General features: G+C 48.1%; 1 protein-coding gene across 5 annotated transcripts in view; it reads left to right on the forward strand.

The window, feature by feature from the left end:
* Positions 1-14,541, forward strand: part of SLC6A13 (solute carrier family 6 member 13) — a 35,537-nt gene that overhangs the window by 2,091 nt on the left and 18,905 nt on the right. For 4 of the 5 annotated variants that reach the window (XM_067307336.1, XM_067307359.1, XM_067307354.1 and 1 more), the window contains exons 1-4: positions 5,045-5,477; positions 7,313-7,453; positions 8,115-8,199; positions 11,389-11,521. In XM_067307336.1, coding sequence (XP_067163437.1) covers positions 5,048-5,477; positions 7,313-7,453; positions 8,115-8,199; positions 11,389-11,521 — 789 coding nt within the window. In that variant the 5' untranslated portion in view covers positions 5,045-5,047. Of the gene's footprint in view, positions 1-5,044; positions 5,478-7,312; positions 7,454-8,114; positions 8,200-11,388; positions 11,522-14,541 lie in introns of those variants that run through there. The other variant, XM_013947831.2, reaches the window with a different exon arrangement.

The raw sequence follows: 14,541 nt of genomic DNA on the forward strand, positions 1-14,541 counted from the left end.
AGCTTCTCAGTAATGCCTGAGTGATACATTTGTAGAGAGGAGGCCAACTCACGGGCATGGCTTTGCAGTGAGCAGGATCTGTTTTGACCTGGTAAGATGTAAGTAACTGAGCAGCACTCTGCTAGGGTTTCTGGCCACCATGGCCCTGTTTCCTGGAGGTGTGTGGGGCCCCTGTCCTGCGGCGAGGCTGGCAGCTGTGTGCACAAAGAGGGAAAAGCAGGGTGGGGGCTCCAGCTCTGCCAGCTGGGAGACTCACTCCAAGTACCTTTTTCTTGAGAAGCACCAGGCCTCCTGTGCAAACAGGACCGTGTGCCCCGGAGCTGCAGCAGGGTGTGTGTACAGGAGCTGTGCGGGAGGCCCCAGGGGCACAGACATCCCCACTGCTGCGGCAAGAAGCTGGAGCATTTTCTAGGGGCTTTTGGAGCCTTTGTGCGCTTCAAGGCTCTGGTGGCCGCAGATCCTGCCTGTTGTGCCCAAGTGGCAACTGTGTCTGCTGTTGATGAGATGGTATGTGTGTTCACCCCTCTGCCCCCAAATTTGTCTAGTCTGCATGTTTCTGTGTTGCCTTGCCTTACTGGGAGTTTGTCCGTCTTAGAAGCAAGGGTGCCCAGGTGTTTGCCGAGGGGCCAAGGACATGCAGTTTCCATCTGGCTCCTGTTTTGCACGTCTTTAAATCTTTGCAAAGGAAGGCCCTGCCTGCCACAGGGGTGAAAATCCATTAAATATAATGCTGAGGGAGAAGCCTGCTTGCCCACTGTGCCGGGGCCGGTAGCCCAGTCCCTGGTCCCACGTGATGGCGTTGGCCCTCTGGCATGACACCTTGCTGCTGGCTAGGTGCATGCGCTGAGTTGCACATCTGGGTGCTGGGTCCTGGTGCTGGGGGCCGAGATAGGCAAAGCTACAGGGTTTTCCTTGCCTCCGTGAAGAAGCCCAGAGCCACTTCTGCTTCCCATGGTGCTTCCTGGCATCGAATGAAGCTGTGCATGCGCTGGGGGGGAAATGTACCTCTGAGCGGGGTCATGAGGCATGAGGATCGACGTGCTCAAGGGAGAGAGACAGAGCGGGGTGTTGTTATTGTCCGTAAAGGATACAGCCCATCAGTGCTGCTCGGGCTCTGTGCGCAGTAATGATTTGTAGCAGGTCCATGGGGGTGTGTGAGCTGGGCTGGGCTGCAGCTTCGCAGCAGAGCTGGACTCACTTTTGCAGGCAGACGGTTGCCATGGGCTTTTACAAGTTTTTGTTTCTGCTTTGTTTAGCTTGTGACTTTCTTTCAAAGGAAAAAAAATTATTTAAGAGATGAAAGCCCAAAGCTCTGCTAAGTTTGGCCGTGTGTCTGTTTTCTCTGTGGCACACGGAGAAGGAATTATGCTCCCTATTCAGTGATTAATTGCTAACTGGGCTCCCTGGAAGGATGGGGAGAGGAGAAACGGCACTTGGCGTGGAGCTGGCATGGAGCGAGTGCTGGGGACTCTGGGTTGAAATCCCCTGGCTTTAGCTTGGGGTAGTCTCACGGGCCTCACTAAACTGCTTTCATCCCAGTGGCATAAAAGAGGATTAGCTGCCATTTAGCTATTTTCACACTGGATTTTGCTTTGTGTTTGCTTCTTTTTACCAATAGATTGGGAATCTTATTTCTGAAAGGGAGGATTTTTCTTGTTTTCCTTTTTTAATCGGGAATATTTCTTGGCTGCTTGCCGCGTGGTGTCTGTTCCAGTCGCTGCACCATCCTTGTGCTCTCCCTGCACTGGGAACCAGCTCAGGACAAGCACTGCTGGCTGGCAGAGGAGCAGGTCCTGGGAGTAGCGTCTTCGCAGTCCTCCCTCTGCTGTGCTCTGCAAGGGGCAGTCACGCAGGGCTGTGCCCCACCGTTTTCAAGTGCTGCCGGCTGGGGAAGAGGGAAGAGCTTCAAGATGGCTTTTGGGACACCAAAGCCACAGTGTGTGGCTGGACAGCAGAGGGAAGACAAAAAGGGATCTCTCAACCTTTTTTCCCAAGAAATGGGCCTGAACCAAAGTGCAAAGTGGGAGAGGCTAGGAGGAATTTGAAATCTCAAGCAAAACTTGTCACCTTAGGACCCTCTCTGGCCACCTTCCCATGAGGTTAAAGAAAAGATGGTGCTTGAGATGCTTGTACAGAAAGGCATTTCCCAGATGGCATTTCTTGGGGTAGGGAATGAAATAAGGCTACACAGGATTAGAGGCTTTCTCCTGCATGACGGAGTCCAGCCCTACCCTGGCTGGTGCTATATCAAATCACCCATTTGTAATGTATTGAGATTAATTTTAAAAGCTGTCAGAGGTCTATACTCCTTTGGGAAGGCTGGTGCTGGCACTTTTGCTTCTCTGGTGGTTAGGAACCTTTTTTTAATTTCCAGCTTAAGGTTAATCATGGCCAGTCTGTAACCATTTATTTTTATGCCAAAGTTACCTTCGGTCTTAAAGAGCTCTGTGGCCCCCCTCCCCAGTTGCCTTTTTTCCCCCTCCCAGTGATGACGGTGATGGTAACTCTTCTCAGCTTTTGCTTTGCTTGGCTAAATAAGCCAGGACTCTTCACAGAAAAAAAGGATATCTGCAAAATCTCAGTTATGCAAATAGAGGCAGCTTGTCACTTTTCCTTTCTTTAGAGATCTTTCTACATAACAAAACAAGAATGGTCTCTTGCATATTTTGTGCTCGGTGTTTGATAACAAAGGCCTATGTAGCAAAAAAAAAAAAAAAAAAAAAAAAAAGTGGTAGTGGGAGGAGAAGCAAACAGCAAAAGATGTTCTTCTTTCACTCTTGTTCACTCTTGCTTTTGCCTCCTGTGGTGGGGTCAGGCCCTCCCTGGGCAGGCTGGCCCTGCCGATTGGGAAATACCGGGGAAGCCTGTCTGGCGGTGTGGCTCAATCTGCCGCACCCTGGCCCCGCGCGCTCACCCAGCACCAGCTTTTCTTGTGTCCGCGGCCTCCCCTGCAAGAGCGAAGGAGAGGTGGCCGGGGAAGTCAGCGCTGCAATGAAGGGTGTGCTCCATGCAGACACGCTGCTGGCTTCAGCAAGGAAAATCTCTGTCGGGGTTTCACCCTGAGGCGGGACAGGAGGAGTTCAAGTGGAGAAAAGTCAGGTCATGCTTTGGGGCTGCTTGGATGCGTTCCCACCTTGCGTTATGGGAAGGAGCTGTGTCGTAACCTGCTGTAAGGGGTTGCCCTTTCTGCTGCAGTGCAGATGGGCCTCCAGGCCTACGTGGTTGTGAAAGGTAGCTGTGTTATAGCACCTTTCTTCTTTTATTTTCCCTCTCATTGCAGCGCCTGGCTGAAGGCAGCCTTACTTGCCACCCTTTCCCACCTGTGCTGGCACGTGCCAGTCCTCTTCCCCGCAATGGCCTTGTCCCCTGCAAGGTGCCCTCGAGGCAGGACAGCTGGGCAGTCCTTGTGGGGACACCTGCCTTGCAGCCTGGCGTTGCTCCCCAAGGTCCTGGCATCAGCAGCTCTCTGGCTGGGTTTGGGGGCCTGCACCCCTCTGGGGAGCAGCTGCACTGGTGTTGGGGTCACCCCCTGTAAGGTGTTCAGCACCATGGTGGTGGGGATGAGGTCGGGGGCGGGAGGAGAGGAAGGAGGCGGAGAGCAGGGGAGATGGTCGCCCAGGACCCAGACGCATCCCTGTGAATCTCTCCCACACCCCGCTGTCATTTCAATTCATTTCATGATCTGCGTGTTAGGACCCTTGAGGTAGACTCCTTAAGGGTGAAGTCTTTCAGAAAACAACTGCAAACAGACAAACTTGAGGTAACCGGAGCTGCTGAAGAAGAGGAAGGTCCAAAATGCAGGCTGCAAACAAACGAAACCCCCGTTGGACAGCCCCACCTGCCAGCTCGGAGGTGTTTCCTTAGACCTAGTGGCGGCGGTTTAGTTCAGTACAAACTTTTGTACAACAATAATCTCTCTTGGAAAAACGCACCACTTTTATGGTAATATAACTGCACACAAGATGGGACTTGAGGGGATTGTGTTGATGTAACTATTCCCCCTCGCCCTTTGCTCTAACCAATGTATTTACTAGCACAGAGAAAGCGCGTAGGCACATTCGTCCTTCCCCGCGGTTGCCAGGTAACAGCATCCTGCCCTTCGGCTGGCGTTTCCCACAGGGAGCTGTGGAGATGCTCTCCCCATATATTTTTTTGGTGTTTTTTTGCTGTGTACCCTGCTGGAGCGAGCGTGGGGTGGGACTGCTGGCCCAGAGCGCCCCTTCCCTCTCCCCAGCCCCGGCATGCTAGCTAAGCTTCTTAACTCGAAAACCAAGAGATTTCATTTGACTGTACACCAGGATTGCTGATCCTCATACACCCCCACCAACCTGAGTGAGAGCCAGGTAGCATCTCACTAGCACAGAAAAGGACTACGCAGGGAAAAGAGTTTTTGGCTTGCTGAGATGTCTCCTCAGGCTCTGCATGCCCTTCAGAGCCTGTCACTGCCTTGCTGGTGCTCGTTGGGGTTGCCCCTTTCCAACTGAAGTCCCCATCCTGCTTTATGTCCCCAGTGCAGTCAGAGGAAGGGAGAGGAAGGCCCTCCAGGGTGTGCTTGGAGGCAGCCAAGCTTAGCTCCAACATCTTCCCTCGCTGTTCTGTGTGGTTGTGCTTCAGCAGCTTCAATGGTGTGTTTGCAAAGCAGGGAGCATTTGTGGGGCGCTCTCTTATGCTCTGTGGAACAAAAGCCATTAGTGCATTTAACATTAGTGTGGAGTAATCACGAACATGACCCATTTCATCCCCATCTGGTTCCACAACAGGATTTGACCAGGAAGGATCCCTGGTTACTTGCATGAGGGAAATACTTTTCTGCACTACTTTCTTTCCAGTTGCATGCCTGCTTTTTTTCAGTGAGTGAATGCTTGAGCAAGCCCAAAAACTGGATGCGTGTATTATTCTGAATGTGTTCTTCAATGTCTTGGTGTTGTTACCTATGGTAGTGTCAACAACAGGCATTCAGAAAAATCAGATTAAAAGGAATCAACAACTTTCTTAAAAATCACAATGGTTTCACAGTAGGATGATCTCCTTTATTTCTATACAGTTAATGAGAACTTGTTTTACTCTTTTCTGCACAAAAGTTTGGCCTAGAAACTTTCCTTTCTCTTCTCCTTTTCTAAATTTTGAGTTTCTCAAGCAGTCACACTGCTCTGGGAATCAGACCTTGAAGAAAACCCCTTGCTTTTGGCACCTCACATCCGTGCCCTTCCCACCCTCAGCAGCCCACATTGCTCCCATACCGTCCTCCTCAGGGCTCTCCTGGAGGAAGTTGCTCAGTTCTAGGTTTAGGATGGCCCAAATGCAGTCATTTGTTTTTCTTGTACACTGCTTGAATCTGCCAGGTGCGTTCTTCATCCCCTACCTCATCTTCCTCTTCACCTGCGGGATCCCAGTGTTCTTCCTGGAAACGGCACTAGGCCAGTACACGAGCCAGGGAGGGGTGACGGCCTGGAGGAGGATTTGCCCTCTCTTTGAAGGTAAGTGAGCCCAGGAGGGCAAGGTGAGGTGGGAAGGAGCGCTGGGACTGGGACCTTCAGCCCGGTCGGAGGGATGCTCCCTTGACACCAGCTCCGTGAGGCATGGGGGAAGGGAGGTGCTGCCTGTCCTCGCAGCTCAGTTCATTATGTACCTTATCACATGCTCCAACGACCCTCACAGATGCCAGCCCAGCTAGGGTCACTGACCATCCCTGTTCCAAAATAATGCTGAGAAAATTGTTCGCCTTTCTCACCAAACAGTAGCCCTCATTACATTGCATCCCAGCTTCCTTCCACATCATGCACAGCGCACTGGCCGTGAGCTTTGCCTGATAAAATTGTCCTCCAAGATCCAAATGATGAAAATGCTTCTGATAGTTATGAGGAACCTAAAATATACTGCTATCTTTTAAAATTGATCCTGTGTCAGTTTTCTGAGTTTACAGAGGGCTTAAAACCTTAGTGGCGAAACATGTCAGCTGTCTTAATAAATCATGAACTGTCACATCTACTTCTTGCACTACTTCAGCACAATCATCCAATCTCGAGACACTGTCTGTGATTTCTCGGGTCTGAAAAGTCTCAGTTGCCTCCTCCCCACTTGCCAAAATGTTTAGATACTCCTCTGTCACCTTCCAGAGAAGGTATGTATTTTTAATATTAAAAAGTTCCAAAACAGTGAAAAGTGAAAAGAAAAGAGTGAGCAAAATAAAAAGTGAATTTTGGTAAAAGAGATGTTATTCAGCAGATGGAGCGTGGTCATATATTTCTGTCTCTTTGGGTGTCTTTCCAACCTGCTTTCCAACCATAATCTGCATATCCTGTGTCCAGACTCTTTCCTCTTCCTGTCCTTTTACTAGAAAATGCTGCAATAAAGAAAATGGGAGGATGGGTTTACCAGGGAATGACTGGCCTTGGGGCTCATCTCTCAGGTCTGCTCAGCTATCTTGGCAGCTCCATCACCCAAGAACCACTCTGTTCACTTGGAGCCACCTGGGGAATGCACTTAACTCCTTGTTAGGGCTGGCTCCTATGGACAAGTGTTTCCTACAGACTATCCAAAGCCTGGAGCTGGTGGGCAGATTTAATACCCCACACGGTGAGCTCCTCACCCAGTGACAGCTACAGGGGACGCTATGTGGAGCAGCCTGTAGCCCAACCACAGCCTCCAGTGCTGGTCCCTAAGAGGTGGGCCAAATGCTGAGTCACTCAAGAGAGACTTGATGCCCAGAAGCCTTCACTGCCCTGTGGGGCTGAGTTTCTAGTAGGTACCAGGCCCCAGAGTCTCAAGGGCTGTGCCCCTAGAATTGGCTGTCAGCCAGTAGTTTCACATATTGATCCAATCTTGGCTTTTCTCCAAAGTAATCTGTCGGTACAGGTTTGGTTAAAGTGACTATGACTCTGCTGTGCTCTTTAGTCCCACTTAGTATTCAGCCTGTTAGCTGTGATCTGTTCTCCATCTGTCTGCAATCTGTTGGGGTTTACCTGGGCTTCCCTTGTTATCCAAGAGCAAGGGAAGGGAAGAGTGTGCCGGGGTATCAGAGCACCTCCATTCTTCCTACATGGAGGTCAGCTTCTCAAGGAAGCCACCCAAAACCCCCGCTAATGCAGGATGGTGGAGTCTGGGTACCACTGGAGGGGGGACAACGGCTTGAGCGGTTGTTCTGCTCACATTTAGACAGCAGCATGGTCAAAATGAGAAGTAAAGAATTAAGCATTACATGAGCACAGTGGGAGACTTGTGTTGTGGGCCAGTCTGAGGGCAGGCACCTTAAGGTGAGGACCGTGCCTCCCCCTTGACATATTTATCCACATTCAAGACCTTCTTTCTGCAGGAATTGGCTATGCCTCACAGGTCATTGTCATACTTCTGAACTTCTACTACATTATTGTCCTGGCCTGGGCTTTGTTTTATCTCTTCAGTTCGTTCACCATAGACCTTCCCTGGGGCAGCTGTGACCATGAGTGGAACACAGGTAGGTGTGGGGTCCCCTCCCACTCCTCATCCCCCAGCTCCTGCACAAGAAAACCTGCTGCTTGTAAATACCAACTAACTCATGAAAGCAACTTACTGCTATGTGGGTCAGACCATGGTTTGTCGGGGGAGCAAACCTTGGTTATTGCTAGACAAAGTGGCAGCAGTAGTTCTGCTGGTGCTATTAGAGAAGAGTCTCAGTTCTGTTTGATAACATAGGCATTTGCCAAAAAGCCCCCAGTGTCTCAGGTTGCTACTGTGTGCCCATTTGCTGTGTCTGACCAACCTAATGTGCTAGACACCTTTCCAGGCTGCTCTGGCTCTGCACTCCAGCCATGGAGGGCATCTTCTTTTTTGGCAGCAGTGGCAGTGTTGAAAAACTTAGTCTTCTTGTGCCATGCATTAGTGGTGGGCCCAGTGCTGGTCAGGGTGGCTCACCATACTCACTGGAAGAAAAAATGAAATGCAGTCTGCTTAGCTGTCCTAAGTGTCTTGCCAGCCTTACCCTGGAGGGGACTCCTTTCATGCATCCATGGGACTACAGAAAATTTGTCTCTTGCTGAGTATTGACATTAAGGATGGAAAGGGAGCTATTTTTCAGATCCTCTGGTATTCCAGTCATTGCTATTTACCTTCCCTCTCTTCTTGGGTCTCCTCTGCAGGGAGCTGCATGGAATTCCAGAAGGCGAACTCCACGCTGAATGTGACGAATGAAAATGCCACCTCCCCTGTCATTGAGTTCTGGGAGTAAGTAAAAGAAAGGCCTATCTTCCCCTCATCCTCTGAGAAATACATTCCCTGGGCAATGAATAAACTCCACAGCAGCACTTCCTAATAATTCATCCTTGTCAGAACAGGCCATAACATTGCAAGCTGGGCAGGTCAGGGTGAAGGCAGATGTGCAGAGCTCTGATCTCAGGTGCAGTGTTGTCAGTCAAGGGTAACATTGCAGGGCCTGGTGGTATTTGTCTGGAGCTGTTTGTCAGGCTGGCCTGCCTGAGAGAGGAATTTGACTTTGTCTTTTTCTTATGTTGTATTCCTGGCCCTCTGGACCTTTCTGGCTCCTCAGCTGCACTGACCTCAGTGACGGCTAGGTGACCCTCTGTGTGGACCACGCTTCATTGTTGCTTTGGCTCCTCTGGTCCTTGATATTGTTTGCTGTACTTCTCTCTGTTACTTCTATCTTCATTCTCTGCTATTGCACTCATCCCTTCTCCATTTGTTTCTCTCTCTGCCTCTTCCCATGTTCTTCATTGCCACCCATAATCTTCCTTATACAATTGTTTCCTCTTGCAACGTAGGTGAATTGGCTGTATGTTTTGTGTCTAAATCCTCCTGAAATCTTGGGGCAGATCTATGGATTGGATTGGATTGCGGATTGTATATCTTCTGGATTATTGATTACTTTTGTTCCATTTGGAGTATTCTGCCACATGCAGTCCTTGATCTGCCTGGTGGCTGTATCCAGTGTAAATGTGCTCAGGACACAGCCAACACTATAGCTGGGAGTGGGGCAAGATCTGTGGTGATCCACAAAGAAGCAGCTCTGTGGTGGGTTTTTGTTCTCAAGTTTTGGCAAGCTTTAACATGTTCAGTTGTTGGAGAGGGGACCTTTAAAAACCTGTTGTGTTCTGCAGGAGCCCATGCTGATGATGCAGTAGGTGATCTCTTTCCTTTGAATCGGTGCTACTGTGTGATACCAGCATGTTCCCAGCAGGTTCTGTCCTGGTGGATAGTGACTTTTGTATGTGGGATGGTTTTTACCTTAAAAATAGAAAAAGAGATCATGTTTTTACTTTAGCGATTAATATGCAAGCTATCCTGATGAGGAAAGCTCACCAAAATCAAAATGAAGTGCTGTGGTTAGCTTACTTCACAGTGAAATTTGTTCCCTCATTTTCACTGTCCCCCCCCCCCCTTTGTGATAGTGCCTGTGTGTTAGTTACACTGAGGTACAAAGTCACTTTATTTCTGGCATGAAGGCATGGTCCTAATGACTTGTGATCTCTGATGATCCTAAGTGTCTCCTAGGAGAATGGGCACAGTTAAGCACCGAGTCCTGGATAATAGACTGTGCAAGTAAACTCCCTGCTGCCACCATGAATTTCCCTTGTGCATTTAGGCTGATGGAGTGCTCTGCCCTTGCTGTCCTCAACATTATTGCTGTGTGCTATCAGAGCACATAACACTTTCGGGGTATGCCTGCTTCAGCACAAAGAAAAGTGCTTTTTTTATGTCTATGTATGAACAGAGTGGGATCGTTAGAGTAGAAGGTGCTGGGTAAATGCGTTGCTGTTTGCTAATAAGCTTATCGCATTAATTCCTCCCATAGTTGGTCTTTTCCTCTTCTACCTTTTTGTTTCCCTTTTTTTTTTTTTTTTTTTTTTTTTTTAACTTTGTCTCCCTTGTGCTCTCTGAGCTTGTGTTCTTCCTCAGCTGGCTGCTCGCATGGGAGAAGATGCTGGGCTTTCTTAGGCTGCCCTCCCTGAGACTGGCTGCTAGAAGAGTAGATGTTTCTTTCAGTGCTTTGAACAGCCCTGTAATATTATTGGGGAATCAGCACACGGGACTGGAAATTTCCACTGTCCACAGCTTTCTCTGCAACATCTGTTTCTGCCCTCTTTGGGCAGCAGTGTAGGGAGGCAACAGTCTCCTGGGGAGGTGCTGACCTGCCAGCAAGGCGATGGTATTCTCCTGAGGCCTCTTCTGGCTGTGGTACAGTGCTCAGTTAGTTACGCTCTGTTGGCATCTACTTCCTACTTGTTTCAGGGTCCATGTCCGTAGAAGCAGGGAAACTGCAAGGTAACAAAAGATGTCTGAAAGGGCAGAGTGATTTCCTCTAAACTCTCATCCTCTCAATCCATCACTAGGCTGTAAGGCAGGAAAGGAGGCCATGTATCTCAAACTGTGGTTCTCCAGCAGAGAATTTATTTTGGAATCATTGCTGTATTTTGCAGCAGGACGGGCTTGAGAGCATGCTCTGTGCATTGCTGTTGGAGCTGCAGAGTAGTGCTTGTCCCTCTTTGCCTATCTCAGGCTTGGGGCTTTGGAACTTCACCATGGTGTTTCATGCTCACGTCTATCAGTGTGATGTAGGAGACACAGGAGGAGAGGGGTGAGTCCTTACTTCTCCACCACCTTAAGTGGTGAGGAAGATTTGGCACAGCCACACCATGGAAAGCTGCTGGATGGTCAGGGCGAGACCATGAGAACTGGATTGAACAAAGCTTCATCTAGCTTAGGATCTTATCTCCACAGTGTCTGAAAGAGAATGCCCAGCACTGTCTCTTCTGTCCATGCTATGCTGATTGCTGTGGGCCTGTCCTGGCCTTTGTCATGGCATGGGATGCTCTGCTGCTCTGGGTCCTGAAGTGATATACATATCCGCTCCTAAAGACAACAGAAGGGGGCTATGGAGAAGGGGGTTGGAGAGCCTTGCTTCTTGTGTCGTCCTAATCGATGCTGTGTCCTAAACGAAATGCATCATCCACTTTGTTTGAAGCGTGTAAGAAAGGTGTAGGTGAAATTTGTAATGTGTGTGAAAGAAGGCTCACACAGAGCCTATGTTTGCTTGTTTGCACAAGGTGCTGCACACTCTGGCAGAGAGAGTTCTTACCTCAAACAGGACAGGGCAGACGAAGAATGGGAGAAGAAATGTCTTGGCCAAACTGGCCAGTGTGGGAGCGGGAGTAGAAGCAGGTGTCCCATATGTGATCCACCAGGCTGGTAGTACTTTTGTCTAAGAGAAGCAACTGAGGACCACTGTTTGACTCCTCTAGTACTTGTAGCACAGAGCTCGGTGTTGTTTGTAGGATATCACCTCTCCCCAAAGCTGTCAGGCACTGTGGAGGTGTGGTAAGAGCCAATGCGGGATTGGGAACACTAGTGGCCAACATCAGTGACACTCAGGTGCTGTTTTGTTTCCCCCCAATGCAGGAGGAGAGTGCTAAAAATTTCTGATGGCATCCAGCACCTGGGCAGCCTGCGCTGGGAACTGGCTCTGTGTCTGCTGCTCGCATGGATCATCTGCTACTTCTGCATCTGGAAAGGGGTCAAGTCCACAGGGAAGGTGAGTGCTTGGCTCAGTTCAGGCCTCTTCCCTTAATCACAGCTGGAGCACTCCCACCTTTTGTATATTCAGAGAGACCCTGGGTGTCCCCTGGGAATGCCTTTCTGAGCTGGCAGTACCCTGTAGGGCTCAGCTCTCAGAGGGAATGTGAACCAGGCCCTGTGTTCTGGGTAGGAAATGCTGGGAGTACTGGGATAGAGGTGAGAGGCTTCTCAGACCACAGTCTTCCAAGATGAAGATGGAGATCTTCCTATTTCTTGCAGTTGGTACCAATGAGGCCGTCAAGCCTCTTCCTACAGTTGCTCATGTTCCCCAGTAATAAAGGTCTCCTTTTTCTTTTTTTTCGCCCATGCTGGTCACCACGGAGGTAATTCTGTAAATGCTTCTGGGAGGGGGTCTGTGTGACTGTCTATCGCCATCCCATCCTGTCCCATCCCTGCCTCATCCCTCTGTTACAGCGTGTGCCACTGTCATTAGCACTGAACACTTTACTTAGTTTCTTCTACCACCTCCTGACCCATTCCCAACCAGCTATGTCAGAGTCAGCAAGAACAGATGGAAATGGAAAGGTTTGGTATGTTACCTAAACGGTGTTTTCTCAGCATGCTTTGAACAAGACACTGTGTGTGATGGGGTGTAAATTTTAGCTGCATCTGTTTCTATCAAGTGATGGCATGGATGTTAGCAGTTTCTCCTGCTCCCAGAATGGTCTGGGATTATGAAACACAAAGGGGAAATCAAGCAGCTTGCAGAGCTGATGTTTTCTGGTTTCCATGGAGTAAAATTAGAAGAAAAGAGCAACTACTTGCTGTGGTGGCCTGGTAAAAGAAAGCAGAGGCAGTATAATAACAGCAAATATGAGGCTAAGACACAGTAAAGTGTGGGAAGTGCAGAGAACAAACTCAATGTATTTTAGATAGAAATTCATTGTCAAATGCAAGTGCTTTTAACAAAAACGACTAGTGAAGCTGAGATCTTTTCTCCTTGAAAAGAGAAAACTTGTTTCAGTAAAGAAACTGTGTCTGAGGGAAGTCCATAAGTTTATCAGCCCTCTCTGTATTTGACAATCCAGCTAAAATGATGGCTCCAGGAATACCAGCTAAAATGATGGCTCTGGGGTTACAACCCATTGGCAAAGGGGTAACTCAATCCTGGGGATTTACCTATGGAAGGGCAAAAAGAACGAGCTGAAATCACCCTACTCAGAGCAGCAGCAGCAGTTTGCATCCTCTGACACAGGGACTGCCCATCCCCGAGGAGCGCACACAGATGCAGAAGGTTGTCACAGATGGAATCACTTTGCTGAGGCATGTGGATCAGCTTCAAATAAAACCCTGGATGTTGTTGACCAGCATGTGACAGAATGATCATACTGATCCCGGCAAGGTTCCTAGTGATGTAGTTAGTGCTAACAATGCCCAAAAAATAAAAAGATTGGGTCTAAGCCAATCATTGAGTAATATCTCATTGGATCCAGATGTTCATATTGTTAGATAGAAGTTTGGCACTCTTAACCCAAGAAAACATTCTCCAAATTCAGGCCTCTGGTCTCAGTGCAGATGTGAGTGACTGTTGACTGAAAAGCTTAACACAGTAGTTCTTGCAGGCTGTAAAGCACATATGAAGTTACCAAGATCTGAATCCAAATTATATGCCAGAGAACTACTAGTCTGTGTTGTGAATTTCTAAAACTGATGTTATTTAGGGATCCAGTTGAGAATTTGCAGCCTGGCATGCTGAAAGAATATGCACTTAGGTTCAAAGGCAATAGTTTTTTTTTTTTTCTTTAAGTTTTTTTTTTTTTTGATCTTATACTATTTTCATGAACTGAGAAAGATAAGACTTGCATCCTATAATTTCCTGAAACAAGAATTTGGTTGTGTGGTAAGTACAGAGATGATTGTTAAACTGGCAGGAGCTGCAGGTTTGACTAACTGGCATGGAAAAGCTCTAAGTTGGAGCCTGCTTGAAACTTTGGGAACTGAAATGAATGATGATGTTTGCCAGTGTGGAAGGACATCATCCTTGGGTTCCTTCAGTGTCTAGGATGCTGATTCAGAGAGACGGGAATGGAGCTGCTAGCATAGGCATCTCAGGTGATCATGAGTGTCAGCAAGTAGGCATTCTTCACCTACTTCTGTAGCATTACCTGACAGAGCTGTGATATATCGCATGAAGTGCATAAAGAACTTGGATCTGCAGACATTGATGATAATTTGGTATTTTCATTTTCAAAGATGGAACATCTTGCAAATCCTTCTATTCTTCTGTACAATAAAATTGAATCACCAAAAAGCATGTATCTGGACTTAGAGCAGGACTTAGAGCAGGACTTGCATTCCAGTGTGAGGTGCTTTGGATGTTGCTTTGTTCAGGTGGAGCATACCAGGATCAATTTAGAAGAAATCTCTTTCTGAATCACTATTCAGATCAAAAGAATTCTCTGGAGGCAGAGGGAAGGTGACCATATTGTCCAGGGAAATCATGCACTCATTCTCGGTAGTACCTCTTCTAATGGGGAAACTGCTGTAGATGTAACAGAACCTGTGACCACCACTAAGGGATGATGGGCATTAGGTGGATTTTGAAATGAGTCATTCCGGATGAATGGACAAAGACTAGAAATAGATCGTTTCACATCATTATGTATTGCAGTTACTCTAGAGATGAGCTTTAGCTCTTTGGTGTGTAACTTCTAAAGCTGAGAAAAGAGCTGTAAGGGAGCATTAAGGTGAAGAGTACTGATGCAAATCCTCACTAAGCACATTGACACAGGAAAAACCTGAAGGCACATTGACTTTTTTTTTTGCTTTGCCCTACTGTGATACAACAAACTTGAACAACTTTTTTCAAGGTGGTCAATAAGTCTTGAAGGTACAGGAGCAACACAAAAGGATTAATGACACTAGTGAATTGCTGAGGAGACTGCATCAGCCCTTGGGCATTGGTTTCTTTATGCAGGAAACATCAACAACAGTGTGCTGTTGTTGTGGAACGCTATAACAATTAGCCAGAACAGT

This window comes from Apteryx mantelli, chromosome 1 (genome assembly GCF_036417845.1).
Source record: "Apteryx mantelli isolate bAptMan1 chromosome 1, bAptMan1.hap1, whole genome shotgun sequence".
In the NCBI taxonomy this organism is placed as follows: Eukaryota; Metazoa; Chordata; class Aves; order Apterygiformes; family Apterygidae; genus Apteryx; species Apteryx mantelli.